At 40.6% G+C, this 17,506-nt stretch overlaps 1 protein-coding gene across 1 annotated transcript in view; it reads left to right on the top strand.

Moving 5' to 3' along the window:
* Positions 1–2,617: 2,617 nt before the first annotated feature.
* Positions 2,618–17,506, top strand: part of LOC135701083 (leucine-rich repeats and immunoglobulin-like domains protein 3) — a 116,666-nt gene continuing 101,777 nt past the window's right edge. Inside the window, exon 1 of the mRNA XM_065221796.1 lies at positions 2,618–2,708. Coding sequence (XP_065077868.1) covers positions 2,618–2,708 — 91 coding nt within the window. The remainder of the gene's footprint in view (positions 2,709–17,506) is intronic.

Genomic DNA, 17,506 nt, shown 5'->3' with positions numbered 1-17,506 from the left:
GTTGGATAAGATGGTTGGGTTTGCAGCAGGGTTCGTTTTGGTAAACGATAAGCTGAATTGATGTCCTAACGATCATATAACGCGAAAGAGCTTGGGACTAAACCCACGGTCTTCTGCTCAGTAAGCAAAAACGTTTGCCACTAGGCAGACGAGCACCTTTTTAATCACCGAGTTGCTGTTATTACCATGTAGTCATATTAACAAATAAAACGATTGACGAATCTTGAATGTGGATGGGCCTAAGATTAGACTCATGATGTTCTGCTCAGTAAGCAAAAACGGTTGCTCTAAGGCCACCGAGCCCCTCATATCACATAATACCGTTGCTCAAATTTGTGTAACCATTCAAACCCGGAACCAACGAAAACAACGAGTTTCGCAAAATACACGATACACAAGCGATTTTACCATAAATCTCTTTGATATGTAAGGACCTGGGACCGCGTTTTTCTGCTCAGTAAGCAGGCCACTGTAACCGACGATCTTTCAAATCCGAAAACTAAAAACTACGAAAAAGTACTTAGGCCTTCATTAAGTTCCACTTTCACGCGACGTTCAATGACAGGGTCCAATCCAGGATTACATCTGAAAAATCCAAATCTGGCCAACGCCCACCCTAAACTTAAACCTGTTCTAATCCACCTGAAATGACTAACGAATGGAAGACTTTGACTACCCAGCCATGCAATAGTCTCATTCCGTGCCTTATGGCAACTTGATGATTCTATTGCGCTCATCTTTTGGCACCACTTAGGGGAGACTTGGTCCTGTACCCAATGCTTAACTTATCTCCATTCCACTCAGCTACTCGCAATTTCTTGTGATATAGTGGGTGGAATATTATTATATGAGACAATTCAATGATAATTTCCCATTGCAGACGCCAACGAAATGACGTCATCGAGCTATCGATCAACTACCCTGGTTATCGCCTGGTACCTTATAGCACGATGCTAGAAGGCGAACCGGAAGAATCGATGAGCTACCTCTCCCTCCGAATCTTTCCACTATCACCAAGGCATACAAAGTAAAAAGGACTAAGATGTGTTCCTTTGATTACAAAACAATTTTGTTCCCGTAGTTTGAAGTAATTCGAACCAGGCTTCGATGGTAGATCTTAATGTCAGTAACGCACCACGTAAAGGTAATCTACCAAGCGTTAATGGGCTTGAAATTCCCTTTACACACTCCTTAGAATTCTTTGCTGAGAATAATATTGCTTTGGAATGTTTCTCGGAATTCCTTGGTACTCTTTTCAAAATTCCCCATGGAATGCTACTCAGAATTCCTCAGGAAAGATACTCAATATTTCCTTTGAATCCTTGGTATCAACCCAGAGATTCCTATAAATTCCCTTATAATTCCTTATAATTAACTTTGTCAAGCAGTTTTGGTGTGACTTTCTACCAGCGATTTCACAAAACTGGACCAACTAATTTCTATCTTTTTTTGAAACGCACAAATGTTGGCTACTTTTCTCGTGGTTCTAGAAGAAAAAATCTTAAATTAATGTTTTATTTCAAAGTTCGAGTGATAGTAAACGTCATTTTAACTGCTCGAATGAAGTGGGTAATTCTTCTAAAAATGCCCTTGCGACTATCTTCAATGGTTTCGATTGATAAACATTTTAAAGATTTTTATTTCTGGATCCCCTGTACCCTGCTGCTAAACGGACGCGAACATTTTTCTGTTTTCAAATTGTTCGTCTATGAGACGCTCTGCTACTTGATAACATGTTTCTAGAGAAGAGTGCGAGTGCAGGATTCTATTCTAGCTTTAAGCAGTGGAACACTTTCGTCGCAATCTCCATCGATGTAAGCAACTTAACCGCTTCTCGTCAAGATCGTTCACATTGAGCACCTCAAACCGTGAATCCGTGTTGTCCCGGTCTACTGCCAGGTATTCATCGTTGATGGCAAACATACTTTTGAATATAAAAACCAATAAATGATCCATACAATATTGGAAAACGGTCCATAAAAAACATCCAAATGGTCCATAAAACAGCGGAGAAAATCCTTAAAAAAGTGTGAATGATCCATAAAAAATATCAATATGATCCATATTTAATGTAAAATTTAGCAACAGAATTGAAAAAATGTACCGCTAAATTTCTAAAGAATGAGCATTGAAATAGTACGAATTACCCATAAACATATTGCAATTGATCCATAACACATTCAGCAGTGAACCTTAAACTAAAGAAAATGATCCAAAGAAAATCAAGTTTGCACACTTAAAAATATAGGTATGATCCATACATAGACGTATATCATTCATGTTTAGGACACTACTGCTTTAGAAATTTAGCAATTGCAAAATTTAGCATTTTTACAATTGCGTTGCTAAATTTTACATAAAATATTAATAATATTGATAATTTTATGGATCATCCACACTTTTTTCAGGATTTTCTCCGAGGTTTTATGGATCAATTGAATGTTTTTAATGGAACGTTTTTCAATATTTTATGGATCGTTTTATCAATTCTAAAGGTGCATACTTAGGGCTGTCATCGTTGATCACCGTAGCCATTTTTTATTCCCGCAGAGTTCTAGCGATTTCAACAGCAGCAGCTTGGGACAGTGGTTGCAGATTTCAAATGCCATTATTGTAAATGCGTTTCGATGTTGCCTTTGCCGAGTTCTTTGCCAAGCTTTTGCTGCAGCAGTCGGAGGAACTTGATCGCATTTTGAAAGGTTGCTCAAGTATGTCCAGTATCAGCTTGTCCAGCTGGGGTGGCGTTAGATCATGGATGGATGGATGGATTTTACTGATTGGTTGTGTTGTTCCTTCAATTGGCGACTCCAGAGCCTAAAACCTCAATATTATCATCAATTCAGCATGAGGCAATAATGTTCCATCAATCTGTGTATAAAAACCAACACAGCACGTTCTCCAGCGCTATATTTGGGTAATATGAGAATAATGATTTTGCATTTGATCCTCAAAATCATCCCCGCCAAGATGAAGATGAATGTTGATATTGACATGACAACAACACAGGCGACAACAAACCAAGACCAACAATTGAAATAGCCTTAACTCCATTTTGTAAACAAACCTTGTAAGGCCATTTTCTCGCTAATCTAATCTAATCTCTCAGCGGTGCCGGTGGTGTAGTGGTAAGCGTGATTACCTCTCACCCCAGCAGGCCTGGGTTCAATCCCAGTCGGCGTCGCCGGGATGTTCTGAGGCATAACATCTCTGATCACGTCTTCCTTCGGAAGGGAAGTAAAGCCGTTGGTCCCCAGTTCATGAGTTGATGGATCGATAGGTAGGGTCCAGGTGTGGGAGCTGCCTCCCTGGCGTTGGTAGCATTTTGGTGCTCAGCACGGAAAACAAGATCGACGGAAAACAAACAAAAGAAAAAAATAATTAAATAATCTAATCTCCTAATCTAACACCAACACAGCCAGTTCTTGAAAGCATCCTGGAAAACGATGGATATACTTCCATAATTTTTCTTGTCTATTTGATATATGTTTCACATCAAAGATGCGTCACACATATCAAAACGGCCAGGCCTACTGTGCAGCATTTAAGGGGCAAGATGATTCAGAAAACATCGGGCCTGTTCGAAGATTTAAACACGATACTTCAGAATCCAATAAATGGATGAAACGTGGACATCTCGTACCGTACGTTCCGATTTTGGTAATTATATGATTGGTTGTTTGTTAGAAGAATCAAAGCTAGAAAGGTTAAGTGATGCTCCATTTTCTTCTGACAGTGACTACTTCAAACTAGTGGAACAGGATTTTTCAGTAATTCAAGGAACACATCTTAGTCCTTGTTACTTTTTATGCCTTGTTGATAGTGACAAGACTCGGCTTTGTCCACCGAGGATGACTTGAAACAAGGAAAAAAAACTGAGTTAGTTGTCTTCATCTATGTGATTCCTAATCCTCTATTCGTTGTTCCCTAGTTTGAAGTGATTAAGACTAGGGTTCTGATGCATGGTCATTATCGGTGTCATGCCTTAATTGTGTTACAAAGGAATCCAATTTTGACTGACAAAGGGGCGCGCCTTTGGAGGGTGTTTCAACACTCCGAAGGGTATAAATAGCGGGACTTTTCAATTAGAGTCGGATCCTTGCGATAAATGCAAGAGTGGCAACTGTAAAAAAATCGAATACTTCATCATTTCTCAATAGTGATGGAGTAATGCGACATGCACTAAACTAATGATACGGGATATACTACAATAGATCAATTTACTGGTCGCATTAGTGTTAGGTCCCGAACAGAGGAAAAAAAAATGATTACCCTGAAAAGAACCTATATGAATTTCAGTTGGGACATGTTCAGATATTTAACTCTTTTGGAAGATCTTGGTGGCCCTGAAAAGTGCCGATGATAGCACAGACTTAAAGTCTTTGGAAGATGATGATGACGTGTAGGCAGCAGGATCAGCAAATCGGACCGGACAATCCCATATTCTTCGGTTCAATCATTGAGCACTCGCAAGAGTCTCGGCCCGTCTGGGGTTGAACTGGTGTCTGCGACAGGTTGGAAGGCCGCAGAATATCAGTGTCCACCCAGCTAAAGCTCCTCTCCTTTTAAGTTTTTCTCGTTTCTCACCTTTGCCTTTAACAGAAAGACGCTTAACTCTTTTTTCGGCGAATTGATGATCCTGTTTCACGTCATGGTTCTATGCCTGTTCAGATAAATTAGTACTTTTATTTATTTTCTCTACTGTGCAAAATTAAACGAGTAGAAATAAGAAGGGATGATGATACTACAATAGATCAAATTCCTGGTCGCAGTGGATTTATGTCCCGAACAGAGGGAAAAAAAAGAAGGGATGTCAGCTACGCGCTCGAATAATTGAAAATTTGGTTCTGGAAAAATAGCTGGAAAAATATGTACGATTAATCGTTAATCGAATAATTGGACTTGTAGGCATCCCTAGAAAATAGTGCAATTTCATGTTTTTCGTGGTCCTTCGAAAATGTCGAACAGCAGAATTGTAACCAGCAAGTGTAACCCAAGAACTAAAAGCGGTGCGATGCTAGTTTTCATTGCTATGACGACGACTGAATTGAGGGGCTTAGAAGCACAGGGGTGAAAGTCAATTATCTTCATCGATTTCCTCTTGTGATGACCATGGCTTCACTAACCTATTTTGCAGTATTTCTGCCATGCTCTTCTATCATCCAGAACAACAAACGTATCAATGAATGTGTTTGCCGTCGAGTAATCAACAGAAAGTTGATGAAAAGAATCGCTCAAAATCACTTGCACCCCTGCTCCAAGTTTGGTTACAAGATTTCAACTCTGGAGAGCATTGTGTGTGGTCGTTGTGGGCGCGTGGTTATGAATATGGCGATGAGTGTGCACAATTTTACGCAATTGCATCCTCGCTATTCGCACACACCCGAAGATCGGAGGCGGATACCACTTCGACTTGTATCGTATACTAACGGCTCTCTGATGACAGTGTTGGGGAAGCAGCAATGCTTCATCGACATGTTTCGTCTAGAAACGATTTGCTGATTACTGTGTTGGGGAAGCAGCATATGCATGTACGTAATTGGTGGATTTGTTAGTTATTTCGACGCTTTTGGATGATGCTTGACATTTACCATAAATTCAATAGTTTCTTGTTGAAAATCATCAGTCAAAAGCATTGTTGTCGATGCTTGGAAATATGTCTGATCAATTGGTGAAAAAACTATTGAAATTGGTCCAGGGGCAGCTGAGTTATTAACGTTCGAAATCTTTCATAATTTCGTTACATGTACCATTTTCGGTTTTCCCAAAGTGTACTCCCATACAAAAATCACAAACGTAGTCATCCCAGCCCAGAACGCGCTGCCTGCTGCCTCAAGGAAGCCCCTGAGCCAGTCAACCCATCGTAGTCGTTCTGGCCCTGTGGTTGAGAATGGTGAAGGGGTCTTCCAACCTTCTACATCAGGCAAGTATGCGTTTGTTGAAAACAGTTCTTCTCCTGATCCGTCTCTGTGTTCCAGAGTACCACCATGCTCGTTTCGGCTGATCGATCATTCTGCAGACCTCCAACCGACTTCGTTCGACCGTCTGTTGGTGTATTACCAGAACGTTCGTGGCCTGCGAACAAAGATTGATGATTTTTTCCTAATTGCCGTTCACACTGACTACGATGTCATAGTTCTTACGGAAACCTGGCTCGATGACCGCATTAATTCATCTCAATTATTTGGCAGTCTATTCACGGTATTTCGAAACGACCGCAACCACCAGAATAGTACCAAATCGCTCCTGCATCGATCCTGCTCCAGTTTGCACTTCTCTAGAGCAGCTGTGGGTCAAGATAACGACGCCTCGTAGATCAATAAGTATTGGCGCTATGTATCTACTTCCAGACCGGAAATCTGATTCGAGCAGCATTGCAAACACATCAGTTCGATTGGTACCGTGTCCTCTCGACTAGAACAAAACGTCCTAGCTCTGGTATTTGGTGACTAGAATCAGTCTGGGCTCTCATGGAACGTTCCTGCAAACGATCTTCCTAGCATTGATGTTCTTCGCTCGAACATGCCCGCATCCTGCTGTGCTCTCCTTGATGGTTTCAACCTGCATGGCTTAACGCAAATCATCTCGATACTGAATAGCAACTCTCGGCTGCTTGATCTCGTTCTGGCGAACGAAGCTGCAGGACAGGAATATTCTATCCAAGAAGCCCCACAGCCTTTGATTGCCATCGACACCAATCATCCTGCGTTGTAAGTTTTCATCAACCTATCTGTTACTGCATTCAACTATACGATAAATCACCAACTTCTGCAACGTGTGGACAATGCTCGTGACCTAGGAATCACGCTAGACTGCGCCTTAACATTTAAGCTTCATTACTCGGGCATCGTTGCGAAAGCTAACAGGCAACTCGGGTTCATCTTCAAGATCGCTGACGAGTTTCGCGATCCTGCCTGTCTAAAAGCTCTATACTGCTCTCTAGTGCGATCGATCTTGGAATTCAGCTCGGTAGTATGGTGCCCGTATCAAGCAGTTTGGATAGCGAGGATTGAATCTGTTCAAAGGAAATTTGTTCGGTATGCCTTTCGTCACCTTCCTTGGAATGACCCTGTGAACCTTCCGCCGTACGAAGATCGTTGTCAACTCCTGGGTCTTGAAACACTAGAACATAGGCGGACGATTAGTCAGGCCGTGTTCGCAGCGAAAGTACTTGTTGGTGATATCGACTCTCCTGGTATCTTGGCTGAATTCGAAATCTACGCACCCGAACGAGTTCTTTGGTCGAGGACTTTCCTGCATCTTGGACCTCGTGCTGCGAACTACAGCTTGCATGACCCAATACGGTTCATGTCTGGGCGTTTCAACGAGTTTTACGAGTTTTTCGACTTTAACTGTGCAGCGGAAACCTTTCGTCACTGTATTCAACGCAGACTCCTGAGAAGGACGTTGACTTCTACCTGATTCACAGACAACTCTATGCCATAGGAGGATAACTTTTTTTATGCTGTAGACTTGATTAATGTTCGTTGTAATTGTATTGTATTATTGTGATTCATGTATTTCGAAAAGATATGGGGTTTTTACGCCTTTTCTAGGCTTTTCCCCATCAGGCCTCATTTAGACACGTTAAGTCCGATGAAGAAAACCAAATTTAATAAATACGTCAAAACATTTGAACTGTCAAATTAACCGGGTTGCCAGGCATGTTGTTATTCACAAGCAAGCAAAGTTAGTCTGGTGACTGGCACTCTCAGCACACTAAGAAAAAATTAAAATAAGTGTGTAGGGACCGTCCCTTGATCACACTTGCTGTTAACGCTAGATTTGGCGTAAAGTCAATCGATATTTCATGTAAATTTAGGCGCAATATCGCAAAAATCTGCAAGGTAGTGTATTGACCTAAATGTATGTGCTTTCTTAAATGTACATGAACCACAAAATAATTTAATATTATAATATTTTCGTACTTTTTGAATCACCCTACAAGTGAAAACACGCAATTTGATTAAATTTTATCATCAAAATTTAATTCAGCATCCAAAAATTATCTTAACTTATGAATAAGTAGTAATTTACTTGCCCTGTCCGATTTTTGTAAGAAGGTCCGACCCGGGAAAAACCGGGAATTTAAAATTCCTTAATACAGTGGCCACCCAGGTGTATGTCTAAATTCATCTTTATTAACTATAAATTCGGATGTCAAGAGCGCATTAGAATTAAATTCACAAGTACTTGATCATTTAAAAACGCTCATGATGGGTTATTTTATAAAGAGGACCAGTTTTCTCATTCTCACATAACAGCCATTTTAGAAAGTTCTTCAAACAACTTCAACAAATAGTGAATCGCCTGTAGAAAATTAACGAATGACTACTACATAATTCTACTTATTCGAATTTGATTTAAAATGTTCGGCAAACGCTTCTTTCCACATCATTCCCTTAAAGTTCAGTATAGATCACGACCATTCGATGCAAGGATTTTCCAAAAATACATCCCATCCCCATCGGCGTCAAACCAAAAGCCTTCGCAGAAATGTAGCTTCAGGTTTTAGGCTGTGTTTGCATTTGTTAATGGTGTACAAAACCTACGTAGGTAGACGTACACATTATTGTACATCCTACGCTCAAACCAAAACCACCCAGTCATCAGCTTTACGCTCTGCCTTCCCAGAAAACAATCCTGAATCGGTTGAAAGTTTTCTTTTCGTCTAATGCCCGTAGGCGTAGCCAGAGGGGGGACATTTCCCCCTAACTTCACAACGAAATAAATTTCTTGACAAATTGTCTAAGTCTTAAAATTATGTAGGGGACATGGATGTAATGTCGGCCTAAATGCCTCTAATTTGGACCCACACATAAATTCAGCAATCGACTAAATTTTCAATAGCGAGCAAAAATATCCATTATTACCGTCCCAATGACGCGTTCATTTAGATAAAATTGATAAATAGCAGATTTTTAGCGTCGGGCCCAATCTTAGATCCATAGGCCAACATTAGAGCCATTTCCCCTACTTTTTTTTGTCAAGGTCTCCGTACCTAAAATTTTGCTTGAGATGCGGATCAGTGGAGAAGGTCATTAGATCGAACTTTATTGGGCTACTGACAGAAATATGCAAGGTGTTGGACTCAAGAAACTGCATTTTAAAACACAATCGAAGATTCTGAGGTTTGGAATATTTTGAATGTTCTTAGAATTGTTTTTTTTTTAAGTGATTGCAAGGGATTATAAAACAAAATCAGTCCACGGGAATTTGGAGCAGAAATTCTAATACATTATTATGAGAATTTCAAGATAGTTCTGAAGAAGACTCGATGAGTATTTTGAAGACAAATCCAAGTGAGTTCTAACAGCAGCAGTATTATTATAAGTAAGGATAAACACACCATTTCTTGTAGAATTTCACTACCACAAGCAGTTGGCAGTAAACCGGTTGATAAATAAAATCATTAAAATGGGGGGAGGTAGCTCATCGATTCTTCCGGTTCGCCTCTAGCATCGTGCTATAAGGTACCAGGCGATAACCAGGGTAGTTGATCGATAGCTCGATGACGTCATTTCGTTGGCGTCTGCTATGGGAAATTCTCATAGCAGGCGTTGACGATGGGACGTTGTCGAGTTGTTGAATAGCAACTATCGTGGTAGCTCACCGATTACCTGTCGATCTGCCAAATTTGGAAAGACGTCTGCATTGAATTGTCTCATATAATAATATTCCGCCCACTATATCACACGAAATTGCGAGTAGTTGAGTGGAATGGAGATAAGTTAAGCATTGGGTACAGGACCAAGTCTCCCCTGGGTGGTGCCAGAAGATGAGCGCAATAGAATCATCAAGTTGCCATAAGGTACGGAATGAGACTATTGCATGGCTGGGTAGTCAAAGTCTTCCATTCGTTAGTCATTTCAGGTGGATTAGAACAGGTTTAGGTTTGGGGTGGGCATTGGCCAGATTTGGATTTTTCAGATATAATCCTAAATAGGACCTAGATTATTTAATACACTAGTAACCTCAACTTCTGTCACAATGTTTCATTGTGACTAATCAACACTCAATGGGTAAAATATCAAATTTGCGGTAAATTTGAAAAAAAAGGGAACTTGGAGTGTAGAGTGCACTGCCCACTGGACGATTCTGAAGCCTGACCAAGTGAGTGGGTTACGGGTTTATTTGATTGTACGTCATTTCCAAGTTATATATAGATACATTCATACCATTGGCATTTTGTATTTGAGATAAGACAGAGACAGGATGCGGGGGCCCGCTTAGGGGGAGCGTAACCCATGTTATGGCTTCCATTTATTAAATAGTTCAGATAGGCTGGAAATGATAGGTTCATGGTGAGAAAATGTACCATATGGTGCCCGTTCACTGATCAAAATTAGAGAGAGAATAAGGGGATTGACGATGATTTGTCAAGTTTCATTTTGCATTTGCATATAATTGTAAGTTTAGGTTTGCTTTTGTAATTGTAAGATAGATAGTTTGCCTCAATTGAAACATTGAGTTAAACATGACGAATCATACCTCTAAAATAGTAGTAGTTACAGTGCCGCATTATCTAACTTTTGTTTTGTTTGTTTACATATAACTAATACTAATACCTCCTTGTTTTCTCTCTAATTTGTCTACTATGTCCCACCATCACGATGAGAGATGAGCTACCGTACATGGTACACGCTCATATACACTCCCAAAATAGTATGCCGCAAGTAAGTATATCACAGAGGCAACTAAAGATCCAGAAACAAAAACCGAAAACGCTGAACGGCAGATTGGTTTACAGTGGTCGACCAGGGTGTGTGCTGATAAATAACAAAATTACAATTAGGGTAGATGTACCAGTTATGGCTGTGCGTTCCTGTTGTGGTGTGTTCCAATCATGGCCTATGGAAATCCTATATGCCATGATTGGAGCACATCATAGTAGGAGCGTATAGCCATGACTGGCACATCTACCCTACATCATTATTCCATACATCAGCTTGAATTACGTTGATCGATATTACATTTTTTTTGCTGTGCACTACACCACCGGAGCCAGCAAAGTTCAACAATCCATCGTTGCTTATGCCTTTGTTGTCGTTTGGAACCAGTTTTGCGAGGTAGGTGACGATTGTGCGTATTTCTCGCGTAAATTTTGAAAAGGGCCTAGCCTGAACAATACGTAAAGAGCAAATTGAAACATTGTACGTCGCGTGAAAGTGGAACTTAATGAAGGCCTAAGTACTTTTTCGTAGTTTTTAGTTTTCGGATTTGAAAGATCGTCGGTTACAGTGGCCTGCTTACTGAGCAGAAAAACGCGGTCCCAGGTCCTTACATATCAAAGAGATTTATAGTAAAATCGCTTGTGTATCGTGAATTTTGCGAAACTCGTTGTTGTCGTTGGTTCCGGGTTTGAATGGATACAAAAATTAGAGCAACTGTATTATGTGATATGAGGGGCTCGGTGGCCTTAGAGCAACCGTTTTTGCTTACTGAGCAGAACATCATGAGTCTAATCTCACGCCCATCCACAATCAAGATTCGTCAATCGTTTTATTTGTTAATATGACTACATGGTAATAACAGCAACTCGGTGATTAAAAAGGTGCTCGTCTGCCTAGTGGCAAACGTTTTTGCTTACTGAGCAGAAGCCGGTGGGTTTAGTCCCAAGCTCCTTCGCGTTATATGATCGTTAGGACATCAATTCAGCTTATCGTTTACCAAAACGAACCCTGCTGCAAACTCAACCCTCTTATCCAACATCCCAGTGATTCCTCGTGGAAGTGCAGAGGTGTTCTCGGCTTCCATCAAAGCGAGTGTCATGTCAACACAATCCTTCCCATTCCTTTCTTGACCTGTGTTCGGGCGCGGCCGGCGCTGGTATTGCCTAATTCAAGATCACCAGTTTTTACACATTGAGGATGATTGCTAGTCCCAAGCATCGTCTATTGGTTCTCTGTGTAATTACAGCTGATCTGGCAATAACAGAGTAGCATCCGTGTGTGGTCAATCAAGCTCAAGCTCAAGCTCAAGCTGATAAATAAAATCATTAAAATGAGTGAAATCTTAGAAAATCTAAAAAAAATCCATAGCAATTCTGAGCTGATTATAAAAGAAATAAAAGTCCAAGGTGCCAAAACTCCGAGAGAGAGTCAGTGTTCACTCGGCTGTCGACAAAAGCAGGTCACTCTCAAAGTGTGCCACGCGATCGTCTGTTTTCTCGGCAGCAACCATTGTGTGGTCCTTCTCATTGTTCTTCGTCAGCAGTTCTTTCGGTCGATGCGTCGTTGACTTTGGAAAGCAACTGTTTCGTGATGAGTGTATGAGTGCTGACCAGGGTTACTTCCACTCACTTGTAATAAAAAAAAGTTTTTCATAATTATGAAATCATGAGATGGTATAGTGATAATTAGAACTTCTAAGTAACAATATGAAGACGTGAAGTATGTGTTTGGAACATAAAATCTGTTAATATTGCTTTCAGTGCGTCACAATCAGCGATTTTACGACTCGTGAGTGCTCACTCTGAGTGAACGCTCACGAATCATAAGATCGCTTATTGTGACGCTCTGAAAGCAAAGTTGACAGGTTTTATGAGTCAAACACATTCTTCAAACCCTCTTCTCGTTACTTACAAGTACAACATATCATTTTATCATCTAATGATTGCATAAATCCGAAAAATATGTTTTTATAGCAAGTGAGTAGGAGCAACCCTGGTGCTGACCACGTTTTGCGTCCATTGCTGCAATGGAAGCGCTCGGATCCCCATTGGCGTAACTGGCATACAATGAAACCGCTGGAAGTGGCTCCAGTTCTGATGGAGGAGACTTTTTCAATAGCGGAAGATGAAGTGTTTATTGTGTTGTACCTTTTGACTATAGTTTTAAGATGTATTGTATAGTGACCAAGAATCCTGGGCTCTGTAAAGTTAATTCGTTTGAGGCTTATCAAATAAATTAATAGACAACAAAATTCCGAGAGTGGTTTAAAAATGAGAATGATTCCCAAAGAATCGAACATGGATTTTTGAAAGAATTTCTTATAAAAAATTAAAACAACATCTACGGACGTATTCCTAGAAAATTTTGCGAATATTGAGCAAATCAAGGCCAACCTGCAAAACCCAATTCAATTTTTGAATCGATCTCATCCGATTTGTTTGAAACTTTGCGTAATTGTTTGTTATGGGCAATGAATCACAATTCAAATCAGATGCCATTTTGATCAGAAGTGCGGTTCCTGAGCTACAATTTATTTAAAAATGTCAATGACTCCATTTTGAATATTTTACATGATCCAAAATGGACGAATTTTAGCAAAAATGGGAAACATTGCCCATAACAAACAATTATGCAAAGTTGAGTTTTCCGATTCGTCATTTGGCGTTGAACTGCTCTAATTTGCAAAGAGTGAGAATAATTCCGTGAAGAATTTCAAGGCATTTTGAGAAGAGAATTTAAAGCATATTGGGGGAATGGCTCTAATGTTGGCCTCTGGATCTAAGATTGGGCCCATCGCTAAAAATCTGCTATTTATCAATTCAATGTAGATGAACGCGCCATTGGGACGGTACTAATGGATATTTTTTTGAATTTTGGTCGCTATTGAAAATTTAGTCGATTGCTGAATTTATGTATGGGCCCAAATTAGGGGTATTTAGGCCGACATTACATCCATTTCCCCTACTAAAGAGAATTCCATTTTTTTTAGGGAAGTGGATTACAAACTGCTTAATGGAACCCTAAGTGCTTCGATAAGCATCGAAAAGTACTTCGTGGTGTTCAGGGAAGTTAAAATTAAGGGAAGTTTAGAGACTTTAAGTAGAGAAGAAAGAAAAGCCAAGATGCTTAGGGTGGTTACTATAACTTCAGGAAAGCTCCGATTTTTTTGGAAACACTTTGCATTCAAGATAATTTAAATATTTTGAAGGATTGGTTCCTATAAATTCAGGGTAGATCTATGAATTTCGATAAAATTTTCAAAACTTCGGTTACAATCATGGAACCACGTGAATTATATGGATTAAGGAATTCAGGAAAATTCACCTTAGAGAATTCCTGATAATTTCAGCACAGACAAACAGACGTAACTCTTTGAAAAAGTTTTCACATTCAACATAGTATCTCTAAACATAGGACGTCAGTAACGACATCTCTCGGGTTTCTCGCGGAAAAAAAACTTGCGCTCTAACTCGCAAACAATATTGCATAAAAGTTCTATAAAATATATAGACACGTCAAAGCGATCCGATGCCAGCGCTGCGGCGAGTAGTTCGCGGAACTGATAATATTCAAATCAACCATTAAATGCGTGAACGAAGATACACACTGAAGTGTGTTACGTATGTTTTTCTGTGATTTCGGGGAAGTTCAAAGAACTCGAAAGAAGTTAAGAAAACTTATAAAAAGATCGGAGAACTTCACAGAAGTTCTGAGAATTCCAGGAAAATAACGGGAACGTAAGAGAAGGCTCATGAATATTAGAAAAATAAGGCAATTTAAAAGAAGATCGGAGAACATCAAGACAATTTTGGAAACATCAGAAAAATCTACAGAAGTTCAAAAAAGTTTAGCGATTTTGAATGAAATTCAGGAAAGATCAAAGACCTTCCAGACTGTTCCATTAACCTCAGGAAAATTGTGAAAACTTTGATTCTTTGAGTTATGTGGAATTCAGGGAATTTCTGAGAGTCCAAGTAAGTTCTGGGAAGTCCAGAAAGCTTCAGGGAAGATGGAATAATTTCAAGGAAATCCAGAGACCAATCAGGGAAATCCAGAGACCAAGTACAGAAGTTACCTGAAGTTCGGGAAATTTCCGAGAACTTCAAGAAAATTACAGGATCAGCTCAATGGAAGATTTTGGGAACTCCAAAGAAATTCCTGTTGAGTCGCTTTCGAGAACCATTTTCACTGGGTCGTCGTGCTGCATTCCTACAATGTGTCCAACCCACCGTAGTCGCCCAATTGTTGCGATGTGGACGATGGATAGTTCTCCCAGCAGCTGGTGCAATTCATGGTTCATTCGCCTCCTCCACGTTCCGTTATCCATCTGCACTCCACCGTAGATGGTAGGCGACACCTTTCGTTCGAAAACACCAAAAGAACCACCGGTCTAAACAGCGTCTTGTAGATAGTCAACTTCGTGCGGCGGCGAATTTTATTCGACCGGAGCGGCCTCTGGAGCCAAAGTAGGCACGATTCCCTGCCATAATGCCTCTTTGAATGTCTCTGCTGGTATCATTATCGGCGGTCTCCAGTGAGCCCAAATACATGAACTCGTCGACCAACTCGATTTCGTCACCGTCGGTCTGAACTCGGGGTGGGAGGCTAACATTGTCTTCCCTAGAACCTCTTCCTCTCATGTATTTCGTCTTCGATGCGTTGATGGCAAGTCCAATCTGCCTAGCTTCAGCCTTCAGTTTGATGTACGTTTACGCCATCGTCTCAAAGTTCCGTGCCATGATGTCGATGTCATCGGTGAAGCCAAGAAGCTGAATGAACTTCCTGAAGATTGCGCCACTCGTGTCTATTTCACCTCTTCTTACCACACCTTCTAACGCGATGTTAATTAGCAGACACAAAAGTCCATCACCTTGGCGTAACCCCCTTCGAGATTCAAAGAGACTCGATACTCGAACAACGCACATCCTTCGTCGCCTTGACGAATCGTGTTAGTTTATCCGGAAATCCGTACTCGTGTATAATCTGCTACAGCTGATCTCTATCGAATGTGTCGTATGCGGATTTGAAATCGATGAACAAATCATGTGTGGGCACGTTGTATTTGGGACATTTCTGCAGAACCTTCCGAATCACGAAAATTTGTAGCGCGGGCACCCCTGAATCCCGCCTGGTATTGCCTCATGAACTCTCTTGTAAATGATGACAGGTGGCGGCATAGATTTTGGGAGAGTACCTGCAGCAATCCAACTTGTTGCCCTTTTTGTAGATTGGACATTCGACACCTTCCATCCACTCCTTCGGTAATATCTCTTCCTCCCAAATCTTGGCAATTACCCAGTGCAGCTCTCTAGCCAGTGCTTCACCACCGTATTTTAATAGCTCACTTGGTAGTTGATCTACACCAGTTGCTTTGTTGTTCTTCAGTCGACCGATCTGTTCCTCAACTTCTTGAAGATCAGGGGCCGGTAGCCTGTCGTCTTCTGCGCGTGCTCTAAGGTCTGTTGCTTCTCTTCTCTGTAAGTAATTTTAAGATTTATGGCGAGTTGAATACAAACAAACTATACCCATACCTCAGTATCTATTAGAGGGAACTAAATTGTGCTTAATACAAGTATTTATACGTTCCTTCCTACATTGCAAATATGCACCTTAATGAAAGGGGTGCATGAATTTACCATGACAGCACTGGCAGTGTTTTGTATAGAATGTTTGGACTATTTGGACCACATTTCAAGGAAATACCATACCAGAGAAATACTTAAATTTATTTAAGAGGAGTTCTGAAAAGAACTTTGGGAAAGGAAATGATTTTAAAGAAAATTCATTGCACACATACAAAGTCCTCTAAAAAGCTCTATGCGAATTTTCAAGGTAGTTAAAACAATGACAAATGTCGCTGTTTTTGTAATAGCTTATTTGAATTAGTGATCCTTTCGGTTCAATTGCATTCGGTTTTATGCTAAATGCATTTTGCCCAATCCACCATTTAAAAACAAATCCCCCCCCCCCCTTCCATTCCTTATTTCGAAACCTGGATACACCCATGCTAATTCCTGAACCGGGTGGTCTCTTTGTCTCTCTCTCTCTCTCTCTTACTCGGTCGATGATGAGGGTCTTGTTCGACAGTTCCTTCCGACAACTTTTGCTCTTAAAGTTCTGACTTTACCCGGACCTGCTTCAGGAGCTACCAAAATCGAAACTCAACTTTTTCCATAGTCATTATCATCTCGAACTACTACCTTCTACCAGCTGGTGGTCGTTGTCGTTGCCTGCGGGAAGTCTCACCCTCGCACACACACACGCACTGCATAGATTTCGCCATTGTTGATGGTGGTGACCGGGAGCTGGTCCATCTCTATCGGTCAGAAACGTGCTTCTATTGCTAAAACGTCGGCAACCTCGTCGACAGTAGCGTGTGTGAATAGAGAGTTTTTCGAGCTCCATAGATCGACGCCGTTGCCGCCGTCGAACGTCGATTTGAAAGTGAAAAGAATTCTCTATCAGGATGTAGGAGAGTAATTTTTCCTTCTTTATACCAAATCTGTTTTTTTAACACCCCCCACCCACCCGCTCGACCTCCATCATCTCTAGTGCTGTTTCTTTCCAAATGGAAGAGAAAGTTTTGTGCTGATGTTGGAACCATGCCCGTAGGTACTTCTGTTAGTCTTTCTTAAATCGAATGGGAAATCCATTGTGACGTAGAGTTTATTCTACAGAACTACGACGTGGTGGAATTTGAAAGGATTTCCTAAATTGTATGGCCATTGAAATGTGCTACAATTTGGAAACGACTTGAAAATTGAAGGATGCCATTGTAAGCATGTTGTCTTAATTCTCGAATATAAATAGATCATAAGTATCCAGTTAATCATTAA

The sequence above is a fragment of the Ochlerotatus camptorhynchus genome, unplaced genomic scaffold (genome assembly GCF_037179485.1).
Source record: "Ochlerotatus camptorhynchus isolate MF236.1 unplaced genomic scaffold, CSIRO-AGI_Acam_v1.1 ptg000149l, whole genome shotgun sequence".
Classification (NCBI taxonomy): Eukaryota; Metazoa; Arthropoda; class Insecta; order Diptera; family Culicidae; genus Ochlerotatus; species Ochlerotatus camptorhynchus.
This window is presented reverse-complemented; position numbering and strand designations above follow the sequence as displayed.